At 51.5% G+C, this 15,107-nt stretch overlaps 1 protein-coding gene across 1 annotated transcript; it reads left to right on the top strand.

Moving 5' to 3' along the window:
- Positions 1-840: 840 nt before the first annotated feature.
- zmat3 (zinc finger, matrin-type 3) lies at positions 841-14,685 on the top strand. The gene is made up of 6 exons (XM_088914425.1): positions 841-963; positions 6,038-6,405; positions 7,672-7,815; positions 8,850-9,019; positions 9,934-10,028; positions 13,293-14,685. The coding sequence occupies exons 1-6, from the start codon at positions 852-854 to the stop codon at positions 13,499-13,501; spliced, it is 1,098 nt and encodes a 365-aa protein (XP_088770551.1). The 5' UTR covers positions 841-851; the 3' UTR covers positions 13,502-14,685.
- Positions 14,686-15,107: the final 422 nt, after the last annotated feature.

Below are 15,107 nucleotides of genomic sequence, written 5' to 3' on the forward strand. Positions count from 1 at the left end.
TTTGAGCCCCCCAGTAACTTATACTGTTGGACTAGAGGGCAGCCAGTACAGCAGCTGGTACTGTAAGTGCTTTTGTGATTGAACATTAGTCTTTATTAAACAGTCTGTTGTCTTCATATGCCAATGAATTTCCTCTCCAATGTGCTGCAGGTACCTCTACAGATGAAAGTACATCAGGCTCTGTGTAACACTATTCAATATACTGTATATTATTATTTTCCTAAACACTTTTTCTAATATAGGGATTATAACTATTGTGTCACGGTGCCACAATAACACAAAATGACCTGTGCAGTTCTCTTTACATCTATCTGTGAAGCATTTAAACATACCAAACTGCTTAAATGGAGCTGCATAAATATATATATATACTGTATATATTCTCCCTCTCCCCTGTCTGTTGCCTATTGTCATATCCCCTTAGAATGTGTTTCCACTGTCTTTCTGAGCACACAGAGGATGTCGATAGTTTACAGATGGAAGTGTGCGCGTACGGTACCCAGCCAGAACCCCGGCCGGGCAGGCAGACCCCCCCCTCCCAGTACAGTACCGGCCAGCTGTAATGGGAAACGGACCGTACTACTCTCGGGAAGGGAGGGGGAGGCGGAGTTTTTAATCGCTGCCCTTCCCGAGACATTCAAGACCGAAGTCTGACGCTTTGGTCATCTGTAAAGGGAAACTTTAGTTAAAACTGTATTCTCGTGTAGCCCGCAGGTTTCGCGTTTACGAAATTTGTTTTTTTTTTAAGGAGGGGGGAGACAGGGACAGCCCAGTATTCTCCCCCCTCCCCTCGTACTGTACAGTGCGGAAGCCCCATGTCTGGCTGAAAGAAGTTAAAGGATGCGGTGAAGATGGCGATGAACGTGAAGAACAGAGGTGCCTATTACCAACATAACGACTACTGCAGAGATTTTAATCCGCAGCCTTTAAACTATGGGAACCCCCTTTTCCACCGGTTACCAGGTAGGCGAAGCACGGCGGTCGAGGTGCCCCGGGGGCGGATGCCCACATCCTGCGAGCGGCGACTGATGCGCTCCGCAGCAGGGCTGGTGGCACAAGGAGCAGAAAAGCTTGCTTCTGTGCGCGGCTCCCAAGCGCCCGGCTCCCGTCTGCTGAGGTGCGAGCCGGGACGGCGGCGGGCCGGGCTGCCGTGTGTTTCTTGTTTAGAGATGGCGGAGCTGATTTGCCCTTCGGAGCCGTAGGAGAGAGGTGCGAGTCTAGGCGCTGGCGGTGTTTGTTTTTTTCTGGGGGGGGGATTATTTCTGCGGCTGCCAGGACTTGACGATTTTCCCTGTGCAACCCCGGCCTGTGTGCTCAGGGGCCCGGGACAGCGGGGGGCAGGACGGGCACGGGGTCCGGGCACGGGCGCAGGTGTCACCGCTGCAGCTCACACCAGGAGAGGCCACCAAAAAAAAAACGTGGGGACAAACGTAGCCGATTTGACAAGCCTTTGACATGCACGGCTTTCATTTCATGCCCGGCTCTTATGTGCGGGGGGCAATTCACGTCCTGCTGGCATTCCGTGTGCTGTGCGATTCTGTGCATGCCAGTCTTGTTTAAAGGCTCTAAAAACACAGTATATAAATACACGGCACAGCTCGGATATTGCAGTCGAGGATCGTTTTTAAAGCCAATAGGATCAGGCACGAGCTAGACAAGGACGATTTTAAGTCACTGTTAAGCTTAACACATTGATGGATGCGAAGAGAAATGAGGTGCTGCAGAATCACAAGACGTTGTTAGCCAGCTGGGATTTGTGAGTTCGTCTCTGGTGAATTCATCTCGATTATCCACACTGCTAACAGGTTATATTAGAATGTGGAAGGCAGCCAGTGTTAACTGCAGGATCCCTATATGAGACAAAGGCGATCTTAATGGTCCCCAGGCCCTTCGGCAGGGTGGACCTGGTGTTCTTCTGATGTTGGTTCACTTGTAATGATACATCGTTTCCACTTTCATTACAGGCACATCAGTTGAGCAGGCTGTGGTGTTGGAATTCAGCTTCGGTCGAGCAGCGCTGCTGTAAACGATTATTAAAACGCTTTTAGCTTTCAGTGTTATGTGTGCATCCGAATACAGTATATGTGCGTAGCTCCCCAAACCAGGTGTTTATCCTGCAGCTCAACGATTTCAGATCTTTGCATTATAGTATGTAGTCCGTAGTCCAGACAGCCAAAGATGTCAGTATGTTTACAATTTGAAGTGTTTTGTGTTTTGTTGGGTATTAGTTTTTATTCTGTACGGTTAGACAAAGAATACAGCAATACAGGGATTCATCCTCCATTAGCGACAATTACAGATTAAGAAAATCTCTCGTCTTGTTGGGATCGTATTTGTGAGTTTGTATGGGATCTTGGCGGAAGATCATCCTTCAGACATCCAGTTATATTTGATAAAAATGGAAGAAAAACAAGTGATTAAGCCTGATTTAGCTGTTGGATGATGTAAATTAAAATGTACAAAGTAATTCCCAAATTAATATGAATCAGCATATTTAGAGTAAAATGACACAGGCAGGTGCCGCATACTGACATAGTGCTGAGCATTGGGGCCCTGGGTTCAATTCCTGGGGTGCTGTCTGTGTGGAGTCTGTATGTTCTCCTCGTGTTTGTGTGGGACTCCTCCAGGTGCTCCACTTTCCCCCCCTCCCCAGTCCAAACACATACTGGTTAGTTCATTGGCTTCTGGGAATGTTGGCCCTGGTGTGAGTGTGTGTCTGTGTCTGTGAGAGCCCTGTGGTGGACCGGCCTCATGTCCACTCCCGTCCTGCCTTGCGCCTGTTGCTTGCTGGGATGTGGTCCAGCTCTCCCAGGACCCTTTCTTGGATAAATTCGGTTAGGAGATGGATGGATGGATGGATGACACAGGCAGACATGTCGAAGTCAGCACCATGGGCGACTTCAGAGGACACCGGTGAAAGCTGCAGGGAAGGGCAACTGGAACCGAGGATAAGAAGAAGGTCAGGACACTGATGTCTTAGAGATCAGGAACAAGGTACCCTTTTTCAAGAAAAGGCTGGATGAGACCCTCAGGTCAGTTAGCTGCTGAAATGGAATGGGCTGAAGGTGTTTTGTAAAATTTGTACCATAACCTGCATCTCAGTCAAGCAGTCAGGCAATCTGTTTTATTCTTATATAACATCTTCGCATCATTAAAATCAATATTTAAAGCACTCTCAAGGTGCTTTACACGCATCATGCTTAAACAAGTACAGTAAACAAAATACAATAAAACCCTGCATAAATGTGAGATTAAAATAGAAGATCAGGAATTAGATGCATCAGAGGCAGGGCTGCTGGGGAAGGGCAGGTCCTGATCTGTACCGGCTGTGGAAACAGCCCTGCTAGCAGCACTGTGTGCTCACAGGAGCGGGCTGACTCCGTCCCAGTGTCGCTCGGCCCATAGTGCCCCACTGCTTGGGCGGGCTTGATCAGTCGGCTCAGGAGGAAGCCCAGTCTCGAACCCACACCGCCTGGGCAGCAGGGCTCAGCCCGTTCTACGGGGGAGTGCCTGTGCTGGCTGGGCCTGTCCAGAACTCTGGGGGTCAGATGCCTCCGATGGGCAGCGCTCCATCTCACCCAACTGCCCATATTTCTGCTCGTCCTGGGTGTGTTTCCCCAGCAGACACCTCATCCCATCCACGTGCCAGCAGTCGCCCCTGCAGGACGGCGCTTCTCCGGTCGTCTGGGCAGAGGCTTGTATTCAAGCACACAAAGCCTGAGCCTCCAAAGGTAAAAACAGCCAAGGACTCACATAAACAGGACTGGAAGGAAAAAGGACCAGAACAGATAGAAAACCGAGGTGCTGAATATCACAGTTAGATCACAGATCTAGCCAGGTGTACAGCTGTAAGGTGTAAAACTCATGTTTTGTTCTGTTAATAATTGATATACTGTAGATCCTGGTAATGAAGAGACAATGGCCTGTGTGCTGATTCTGTAGTTTCCGCCCTCTGGAGTTGTGAAGTTATCATCTTTACGCTCAGATTACATGACAAATATCCCTCTTTTCCCATCACTCTGTTGCCTTTTGATCCTGCTCTCAGGGTTTCCTCCTGTTCCTGAACCTCTTCTGCTGGGACGTGAAGGGACTGCCGGTCTGCAGTTCCGCTTGTCTCACGGTCACAGGCACCTGGAAAGACAGCAGGACCTACAGTCAGGCACAGACCCCGACGGCTGCTTTTGTTACAGGAGTGAAAGGAGACTTAAAACCCAGAGAATGTTTCCGTTTTTCATTTACAGTCCAGTTATCCCCCCGAGAAAGACAATGTTAGCGTTACCCCAGGACATCCGGGGGAAGAGAGGAATGCTGGGGGGCTTAGCCTGGTGTTCGCACTGTCCGCCCACACTGCTGCTCAACTGAACTGCCTTCTTTCTCAGGCTGGAGGCCTGGAAAGCAAAAAGACAATGAAAATAGTGACTCTGGATCCTTGAAAGCTGTCCATTAGAGACTGACAGTAAGACTAACGATTAAGCATTGCGACTGAAGCTGAAAGGCCCTGCTGCTGGAAAACGAAGCCGAGTTTAGTTCTCTGGTAAAGACAGGCAGGCACGCTCTCACCTGCCAGTACAGTGTATCCGGAGAGGAGCCGGATCAGGTGTGTCTTCCTGGGAATACTCTTTAAAGACGTGCATGGTGCTTCAGAATATCTTTACAGCAGAAAAGAAACGGGCGTCTTTGAGAAAAAGGGTCCTGTCTTTTGGCAAACGAGGACTTACTCTAACCTTCACAAAACGCTATGTAGGTCTTGCTTGTGTCTATTTGTGGGTCTGAGGCGCTCTCAATTGCGGGAGAGATTTCTTGACGTCTGCAGGGTGTTTTAGAAGAAAAACGGTTTCACAGCATCCCTGGGCAAGACTTGATCAACCAGACCGCAGCGCCAAAAGGGCTAAATTTCATTCTCAGGAGATCTGTCGAAAGAAGGATAGTGAGACAGATTAACAAAAGCATTTTGATGGTAGAATATGATGATTTTCTGCTGAATTGCACTCCTGGAAAATTACCATACCGGTGTTGGCACCTAGTTGTTCATTTAGATTATTGGTCTCAATTATAAATATTACTTTGTCTTTTATATATTTTACATTCATTCAAGTTCTGCATCTGTGTGTATCAATTAAAATTGACGGATTCATGAACTGCCTTGTCACCCCAACCATTTTCCTTCCCTGCTTAATTCCTCAGAAATCTTGCATTTAAATCAGAGGAGGTTTCGGGGAGGTGTTTGAAATCCAATACCGAGCTCCCATTTTCAGCCAGCAGCTTCACGCTGGCGGTGGAGCCCTGTTAGGTATAAAGAGCTGTCCGGTTTGCCTCAGAATGTTCTTTTTTAAAAAAAATCTTTAAACTGTACTGTGAAGTCCCACAGAAGTAAAATTGCAGAAAACAGGGGCCCTCGGGCCAGGTTTGTGGTAAACTAACACAACTGCCAGGGCTTGAGCAGTATCCCAGGAATTGGAGCAGAGCGTAGCTAGAAAATTATTATTATTAAAATGAGAAATCTGACTTACTTATTAGAAATACTTGAGCACCTTATCTGCACCAGCTGAAAGGACTGTGCATCACTCCAGGGAACAAATAAGCTCGATTATAAGCCGGCACTGGCAGATCCTTTCATACTCCACAGTGCTATTATTAGCCACTTTGTTACACGGGCGTCATGCCCTTTTACAGCACACTGCCGAACACACAGGGATGAGCGCAGAGGCAGGCGTCTCGGATAGGAGTTTGGCAGCTTGATTCCGCAAGGTGTTTTATTTCAGAGGGGTTGTAGAATAAACGGGTTTGTTTTCCCGAAAGCCCTGCGGAGGTTCTGGGGGCAAAAGGACATTTAAAGAAGAACAATTGCCGATAAGAGTTCTACAGCGGGTTGCAGGGCAGGAGCTCCTCTGGGGGCCAGAGCCCGCCTGGCGTGAGGTGTGCAGGGGCTCGGCTCTGGTGGCAGACCATGTCAGTTGGCGCAGTCGCTCTCGTGGGCTGCGCGGAGCTGAACCGAACAGGCAGGTGAGCTGACCCGCTTTCTCTGCACTGATTGCAGGTCCCGAGCCCGACCTGAGGCCTCCGGTGGGCGTCATGTGCCAGCAGCAGCAGCTGCCCTTCCCAGCTGTCCCATCGCCCCCTGCCCTCAGGCCGCAGGCCGTGCCTCCTGACCCCCTCCGGTTTCCGGTCTGCACTACCTCTCTGTCCGTCAAGCCCCCCTCGCTGCAGCCAGCGCAGAGACCCCCTGCCCCCGCCCCCGCCCCGCCCCAGCCCGGGCCCAGACTGCAGCCCCTCGCCCCGCAGGACGAAGAGCCCCAGCCGGGGGCCCACCAGGAGCCCACCCTGGAGGAGCTCTGCAAGCCCCTGTACTGCAAGCTCTGCAACGTCACCCTCAACTCCGCACAGCAGGCGCAGGCCCACTACCAGGTGAGGCAGCCGTGGGGGCAGAGTGGATCTGCACAGATCACACATGTTTTACTCCTGTCGGTCCCAGATCATGCATGTTTTACTCCTGTCTGACCCAGATCACGCATGTTTTACTCCTGTCGGACCCAGATCACGCATGTTTTACTCCTGTCGGTCACAGATCACGTGTTTTACTCCTGTCGGTCCTAGATCACACATGTTTTTCTCCTGTCGGTCCTAGATCACACATGTTTTACTCCTGTCAGACCCTAATAGACCTACTATTGTTTGGTCCCAGATCACGCATGTGTTTTACTCCTGTTGGTCCCAGGTCATGTGTGTTTCACTCCAGTTGGTCCCAGATGTTGCATGTTTCACTCCTGTCGGACCCAGATCACGCATGTTTTACTCCTGTTGGTCCAAGATCACACATGTTTTACACCAGTTGGTCAGAGGTCATATGTGTTTTACTCCTGTTGGTCTCAGATCATGCATGTTTTACACCAGTTGGTCCCAGAACACATGTGTTTTACACCTGTCAGTCCCAGATCACACGTTTTACACCTGTCGGTCCCAGATCACACATGTTTTACACCTGTCGGTCCCAGATCACACTTGTTTTACACCTGTCAGTCCCAGGAAGCAAGTTTCACACCCGTAGATCCCAGTAGGAAAAGAGAAGAAGGACCATGAAGGACCTGGCTTACAGGTCTATTCTGGAGATTCTGGGGATGGTAAACAGGAAATATGCTTCCAGTACTCTGAAGCTGGGAAAAACAGTAAGACGTTATAGTTACTCAACCTCTTGTGACTCTTAATTTAGGGTCCTGGCAGAAGGCTATGATGCCTTTGAAAGTGAAATGTGTTGTTTTCATGAATAACACTGTTTCTCAGGTTCACAGCCCAGACCAGAGCCACAGCGCCTCCTGGTGTCTGTAGTGTTAAACAGACTGGAGAGCACGAGCCCTCCACACAGGTCCATCGCAGGGACCCCCCGGCCACACTGGTCCCCACTTAGACAGCTGGGAGGACTGGACCCACTGGGGTAAACAACTTATTCTAGGGTTACAGCAGCAGTGTCTGCAGCAGGGACTCGAACCCACAGCCTGTTAGTCAAGAGTGCAATGGCTCACCCGCTAGGCTACGTGTGCCAAATAAAACTTTAAAGTGGTTTGACATCATTTATGAGCAGTGGCCTTGGAGTTAATTATGTTATTGATTTAAGCTTGGATACGAGAGCAGAAAATCCCTTTAAGCACGCTTCTGCTTTTTTTCTTTTTTTTCCAGGGTAAAAATCACAACAAAAAGCTGAGGAATTTCTACGCGGGGAGTCAGCAGCCTCCCCCTGTGCGGATACCGGCAGAGGTGGTGGAGCCCGTCAGCCAGCAGACACCTGCCCCTCCTGCGGACGCAGCAGCCTCGTGCAAGCAGGTAAATTCATTACTGAGACCTGGCTCCGGGGCCTCTCCGCGGGGCAGTGAGACTGGGCTCCGGGGCCTCTCCGCGGGGCAGTGAGACAGGGCTCCGGGGCCTCTCCGCGGGGCAGTGAGACAGGGCTCCGGGGCCTCTCCGCGGGGCAGTGAGACTGGGCTCCGGGGCCTCTCCGCGGGGCAGTGAGACTGGGCTCCGGGGCCTCTCCGCGGGGCAGTGAGACAGGGCTCCGGGGCCTCTCCGCGGGGCAGTGAGACTGGGCTCCGGGGCCTCTCCGCGGGGCAGTGAGACTGGGCTCCGGGGCCTCTCCGCGGGGCAGTGAGACAGGGCTCCGGGGCCTCTCCGCGGGGCAGTGAGACAGGGCTCCGGGGCCTCTCCGCGGGGCAGTGAGACAGGGCTCTGGGGCCTCTCCGCGGGGCAGTGAGACTGGGCTCCGGGGCCTCTCCGCGGGGCAGTGAGACTGGGCTCCGGGGCCTCTCCGCGGGGCAGTGAGACTGGGCTCTGGGGCCTCTTCGCGGGGCAGTGAGACTAGGCTCTGGGGCCTCTCTGTGGGGCAGTGAGACTGGGCTCCGGGGCCTCTCTGTGGGGCAGATACGAGCCAGGGGCCAGAGAGTCCAGTCATCAAGAGCAGCAGTGCCGTTATGTCACAGTTTGAGGCCTGAGGAAGAGCGTTAAACTGACCTAAGTAAGGCTTAACCAGAGCAGGATGACCCCTCGCTGCCTTACCTGACCAGCCCGATTCATTTCTTGGCAGAGACCAAGAAACTCTCGTGCTGCGCAGGCATCCGAACAGGAGTAAGACATTTCAAATGCACCTGTAAAGTGTTGAGTCTTCTGGTTAGCAATGTAGCCTGCAGATTCCTGTCTGTAGCTTCTGCTCAGTCAGCCAGCCCGTGAGCCGAGCTGAAGACGGTAACTCAGGGGGCCCGAATCGCGACCCATGTCGACCCGCGGTGGACCCGCGGCTTCTTGGGCTCGGCCCCCCCGCTCTGCTGCTCTGACCGGCGCCGTCTCTCCTGCCTGCTTCCTCCCAGGCGGCGCCCTTCAAGCCGGCCGGCCGGGTGATCCTGGCGACAGAGAACGATTACTGCAAGCTGTGCGATGCCTCCTTCAGCTCCCCGGCTGTGGCGCAGGCCCACTACCAGGGCAAGAACCACGCCAAGAGACTGCGCCTGGCAGATGCCCAGCAGAGCAGTACCTTCGTGTGAGTCGCGGTACAGTCCCCTTCTGCTTCCAGCCCTACACAGGTAGCTGGGTCTTGATTGCCAGGCGTCACAGGGCAGACTGAACATTGACAAGCTAGGACATTGCTGATCTTTACTGATAAAACAAACAGCCTTCTGGGAAGAGGTCCACACTCTGCACTGTAAGTGATCTCCTGCACTGAAATATGAAACATGAAATCAATGTGTATCCAATAGCCTCTCTGTTTTCAGAACAACTTTATTCTTTTGGCTTTTCAAAGTGCCGTACAGAACAAGAACAACAAAGAAGATAACACATTAAGAGGAGATGGCAGATGAGATACAGAAGGAAAGCCATGGGGCTCACAGAGCCAGTTAAATCAAAGCTCTTCTAAAGAAGAGGGTTTTGAGTCCAGATTTGAAACAGAGGGAAGGTGACTCTCTGATATCTTTAGGGAAGGAGTTCCAGAGCTTTGGGGCGCAGCAGGAGAAGCCCTGTCACCCCTACAGTGCTTGGGGGACAGACATTAGACCCACAGACAGAATTAGACGAGAGAAAGTTGCGAGGTGCGGAGTAGGACGATAGTGGTGCCAAGCCATGCGGAGCCAAACATCACTCTTAGCTAGTGATCTTTCATAGGACCACAAAGATCTATGGCGTGGCTGGAAGTTCCCAAAGAAACTGTGGTTTTAATGTGCGTCAGTGGCAGATTACATTTAAATACTTGTATTAAAATGATTTAAGAAAACACAGAGTACTCCGACACACCCTCCAACAGAAACTGTAAACCCGAACTGTAGGTGAAGGTAGCATTGTGTTAGCAGAACAAAGAACTCTCTCCTGAGGGGGAGGGGAGATATCTGCCTTCAGAACAGGAGATGGTGGGCAGCAGTCTGGAGCTCAGCTGATGGAGTGGATTTCTGTGTTTTTCAGAGACTCGTCAGAACCCAGCCAAAGGCGACCAAGGAAAGAGGGGAGCGAGTTTAGAGTCATGAAGAATCGCAGGAATGTGCCCCCAAACGTGCCAGGTAAGACTGCTTTCTACCGCAGGCTGAAGAGCAAGGAAGTTAGGACAGTGCATTACAAAACACAGCCAAGGTCTGCTGCACGACTGATTCATTTTACATTCTTGTGGTAAACGCAGATGTAGGTTTGTTTGTTTTCTGTTTAACTCGGGCGTTAGTGCTCGCAGCTGGCAGAATGGTTCTGGTGATGAGCTGACGGTCTGGCACCTGGCCTTGCTATTAGTCTCTCTTCCATAAACGAGCAGCCCCTCCTGGTGAGGTCTCCGATCGGAGCTGCAGGGCTGTTCGGGAAGTCAAGGGTTCGCAGAGCGGGTCAGAGTGGGCGCGGCACGGGTGGGGTGTTCTGCCCTCGTGCTTCACCAGGGCTTGTGAATTGATTCATCCTGCCTAATCGTGACTACAAACCCAGTATTTGTGCAAGAGCAACAGGGGACGTAATGACAGCACAACAGGAAGCTGTCTTAAAGATAAATGTAAGACCTTCTTGCAGCGGGTAGCTGCTGTGTGGCCCTTGACGTGAAAGTGACAGCCAGAATTCTGGCTCGGAATCAGCAGATCCAGACAGTCTCAAACGGATCAGAACAGGAGGAGGCTGCAGAACTGTGAAACAACACAAGAAAACAACAGCATGAAAAAGTAATCCTGCCTGAAAAGGCTTATGTCGTCGTCTTCAGTGGAAAAAAAAAATCTGTTGTTTCTGTGATCTTTTAAGTAAATCTGGGACTGTGCAGAACTAGAGCAGGATGGGTCTGATGGGGCTGGAGCCTTTCTGATGTCCTGACGTGCTGTTTTAAAGGCAGGAGGAGAATGTCACCTTTAGTCAGCCTGTGTCTTGCAGTTTTTCACCCCTTTGAGGATGAACCACTGACCTCAGTTTCAGCACATGTTGTCAGTGGCGTGTCAGAAAATTTTCACATGTGGTTACTGCCTTGCTCTGATGTCTTCTCCATCTAGCCTGGCCACCAGTTACTGGTGTTGTTTTGTTTTATTATGGATTGTGGATAATACGTCATGTTACAATGTCTCATTGTGTTATATATATACTGTAAGCCTTATTGGCTTGCATATGAGAGCAAAGTTGTGAATCCCTTTGTGCATTCTGGAGAAGTGAACGCTAGCATAGCGCACAGGCCTTTTTAAACTGAAGCTCAAAATTCTGCAGCCTTCACTCAGCTGGTATGTCAGACAAGAATTTAAAAGACCTCTCTGTGATTCCCTCTGTATTAAAAGCTGTTTGTTTTTCAGCTAGTAATCTGCATGGCAGTGATACATTTTAATGTTCAAAGCTCTCAGGTTTTTGATCTTGCTATGCTGTTAAAAAAGCAACCTGTCATTTTTCTATTTGTTACTTTGGTGTAACATTGGTGGGGGTTCTCTATGACTGCTGGTTTCAAAGTTATATCTGTGATCTGTTCAGAAGCCAGTAAAGTACGAAAACGGTTTGAAGCTAGCGGACACACTTATAAGAGCATTTCTATTCGATAAGAACTACTTCATGAGGACAGACACTGTGTTAGAATCTGCCTGGACTCAGCAGGATCCAATGTTATCAAACCTGTTTTCTTCTCCGGTTTTGTGAGCATCAGGAGCAGATACCGGCCTGTGTGTGGAACACAGGGTCTGTTCGTTTTTCTCATCAAGCCATAGATACAGGCCCAACCTGCCCCTTGTGAAGTCGATGTGGCGTTGCTCGCTGATGAGATAAAGCTGGAGCACAGCTTACTGGGAGCGACGTGACTTCTGTCCACAGGAGCTCGGGGGCAGAAGTGTGGTGATGACTGCGGCATGAAAACGGGAGTCCAGCCACTGTGTTCCACAGGCCCGAGTGATAAAGAGGCGCGTGTCAGTTTTCTCTCATGAACCACGAGAAAAAAGTATCCAAAGGGTGAACCTGAAAGCAAGTTTGGCGAACAGGAAAATATCGGGATTTCCTCCACGTTTCACATGTCCTTATTCTCTGAAGACTGATGGTCTTACATAACGTACAAAAGCAACAAGGCGGCAGCCGAGAGGCCTTGAGCACTGGGCATGTGTGTTTCAGTGAGCAGGGACGCAACTGGATTGCCCTGGAGGCGGAGGGTTAATCTCCTCTTCTCCTACGCTTCTCCCTCCTGGCGGCGCTCATGGACTCCTGGAGTGGATGTGTGCGCGGGCGTGCTGGGAGCGAAGCTGTCGGCAGTCCTGTGTGAGAGGCGGAGCGTGCAGGGGTTGTGCTGAACATCACAGGGGCTCTTCTAGCAGAGGGGAGCAGCGGAGAGGGGTGTGCCCCCCCTTCACCCCCAGCCGAAGCCGGAGCCACGGATGCAGATGTTTCCAGGCTCCTGGCACTAGAGCCCGGTGCTGCCTGGCCTGGGGCTCGGGCCGGACCCAGCGAGAGGAGCAGAGCGGTCCCGAGGAGACTGCTGGGCCGGGCCAAGTCCAGAGGTCAGAGGAGCCCGACAGACGTCACTCAGGCGGCTCTTCGCGGAAAGCTCAGCCGCTGCTGGAGCGCTGATAAGGGAACAGCAGGCCAGGCTGCGCGGGAGCCCTCTGAGCGCGCTGCAGCCCCTTCTAAGGAGATAATATTTTAAGAGCTCTAAATGTCATTCTTGCATAATTAAAGCTTCCTCTAGCTGCTCTGTAATTTTTTTTATGTTGATGAAAAAACGCTCTTAACTTGAACTGCTTGAAAAGGGGCATTCAGTATCTCCAGCCTGCAGTCAGTAGTGAAGACTCGAATTTGTTGTCTTTAGAGGCTGATTGTGTTTTTCTTGAACCCCCCACCAGCCAAATAGACATCTGACAAAGCTTTGCTGCGTTTAGTTCAATGTGTACGAGATTATCAGGCTTTAAATTCTAACTGAGGGAGAGGGAACCCACACTTTCATTACACAGCTTTGCGGATCTAAGTTCCTGTTGAACTCCTAAGGCTCGGAGCAGACAGGGGGTTCAACCTCATGCTGGAAAAAGTGCTGTTTTGAAGCAAGAGTACTATTGCAAATACTGGCTGCACCTCTCCCCGTCTCAGTTTGGTTAAGTGACGTTTCTGTTTTAGGAGAGGGCCGAGTGTAGCCTTGCTAATGTTTCTTGGACAGGAAGGGCTGGTACAAAAGAGAGCCAGAGACCCTCTGTTACACAATGCATTGTGGGAGTGGAGCAAGGTATCCAGGGGTGCGGAGCGAGACCGCCGGACCGGAGTCTCGGAGACGCCCCCACGCCCCGCTCCCGTTCGTGTGCGCGTGCGCTGTGTTGCCGCGGTAACCTCTCCAGCAACTTCTCTGCTCGCAGGGCCCTACTACAACCCCCGGCCCCGGCAGCGCATCCCCCGCGACCTGGCCATGTGCGTCACGCCCAGCGGCCAGTTCTACTGCTCCATGTGCAACTCGGGCGCCAGCGAGGAGGCCGACTTCCGGCTGCACCTGGAGAGCAAGCAGCACAAGAGCAAGGTGTCGGAGCAGCGCTACCGCAGCGAGATGGAGAACCTGGGCTACACGTAGGGGCGTCGGGGGGCGCGGGGAGCCCCCAGGAGCGCCCCGCCGGAGGGGCCGGCCGGAGGAGGGGGGCGCGGGGCTGGACTGGGCGACCCGCCCTCACCTGGCCCACGTCCGGAGCGAACCACTGTCCCCCGTGCATTTTGTCGAGAAGAAAATAATGTTGCTGGATTTCTAGGTATTTATTTATTGATATTCTATATTTTTTTTTTGAATGCACAGTAGCACCCCCTGCTGGTAAGCTAATCACCATGGCCTGTCCTTGCTTTGTCAGCTGGTAATATGTATCGATCTTCAGTTTTAACTACTGTGCTGTGATGAAACTAGCGCCTGAGATGAGGGCTGGGATGGGCTTTGTTCAGCCCGTCCTGGGAATCTCAAGAAAACAAACCGTGCGTCTCGTCAGCTTTAGTGGCTTCTGGGGATCCCCTCCCAGTCCAGCAGGAGTGTTGAAGTGAAGCAGACATTGCAGTCCAGACTTCCACCAGACAAGGTGAATGTACTGTAAAGGCAATGACATTTAGCAAGTTAGCTGGCTTCGTGCAGAAAAAAAAAACGGTTCTGAGACAAGGTTTTCTTTTTCCTTGGTGTTTTTTGTGGAAGCTGTTCTGTGGTCTTGTGGAATATCTTTAACATGACCTCCAATGCTAGCCCGGCCAGGTTGCTTTTGTAATTTTAAGCCAATTCCGGTGCACTCGGGCCTTGCAGACGCCAGCGCCCTTTCAGTCACAGACCATGGCGAATCCTGTGGGGGGGTCCTGACCCCCTTCCTCGCACCATGGAGACGTTCAAGGATGTTCTGCTGCGCTCGTGGGTTTTAGCGGAAGAACACACTTGAAAAGAAAAACTCTTTTTTCAATATATGTAATAATAACAACAATAATAATCAATTAATACACTTTAACTTGAGTGTTATAAATATACAGTGCAGTATAAAGACCATTGATCCTCCAATTTTAAACCAAAGTGTCCTATACCACCACATGAAGGAGAATACACTCCTCACACCTGGCCAGGTATCGGACTCCTCACACCTGGCCAGTTATCTGACTCCTCACACCTGGCCAGGTATCTGACTCCTCACACCTGGCCAGATACCAGTCTCCTCACACCTGGCCAGGTATCGGACTCCTCACACCTGGCCAGTTATCTGACTCCTCACACCTGGCCAGATACCAGTCTCCTCACACCTGGCCAGGTATCTGACTCCTCACACCTGGCCAGGTATCGGACTCCTCACACCTGGCCAGATACCAGTCTCCTCACACCTGGCCAGGTATCGGACTCCTCACACCTGGCCAGTTATCTGACTCCTCACACCTGGACAGGTATCGGACTCCTCACACCTGGCCAGGTATCGGACTCCTCACACCTGGCCAGATACCAGTCTCCTCACACCTGGCCAGGTATCGGACTCCTCACACCTGGCCAGATACCAGTCTCCTCACACCTGGCCAGGTATCGGACTCCTCACACCTGGCCAGTTATCTGACTCCTCACACCTGGACAGGTATCTGACTCCTCACACCTGGCCAGATACCAGTCTCCTCACACCTGGCCAGGTATCGGACTCCTCACACCTGGCCAGTTATCTGACTCCTCACACCTGGCC

Source organism: Atractosteus spatula, chromosome 4, assembly GCF_055471065.1.
Source record: "Atractosteus spatula isolate fAtrSpa1 chromosome 4, fAtrSpa1.hap1, whole genome shotgun sequence".
In the NCBI taxonomy this organism is placed as follows: Eukaryota; Metazoa; Chordata; class Actinopteri; order Semionotiformes; family Lepisosteidae; genus Atractosteus; species Atractosteus spatula.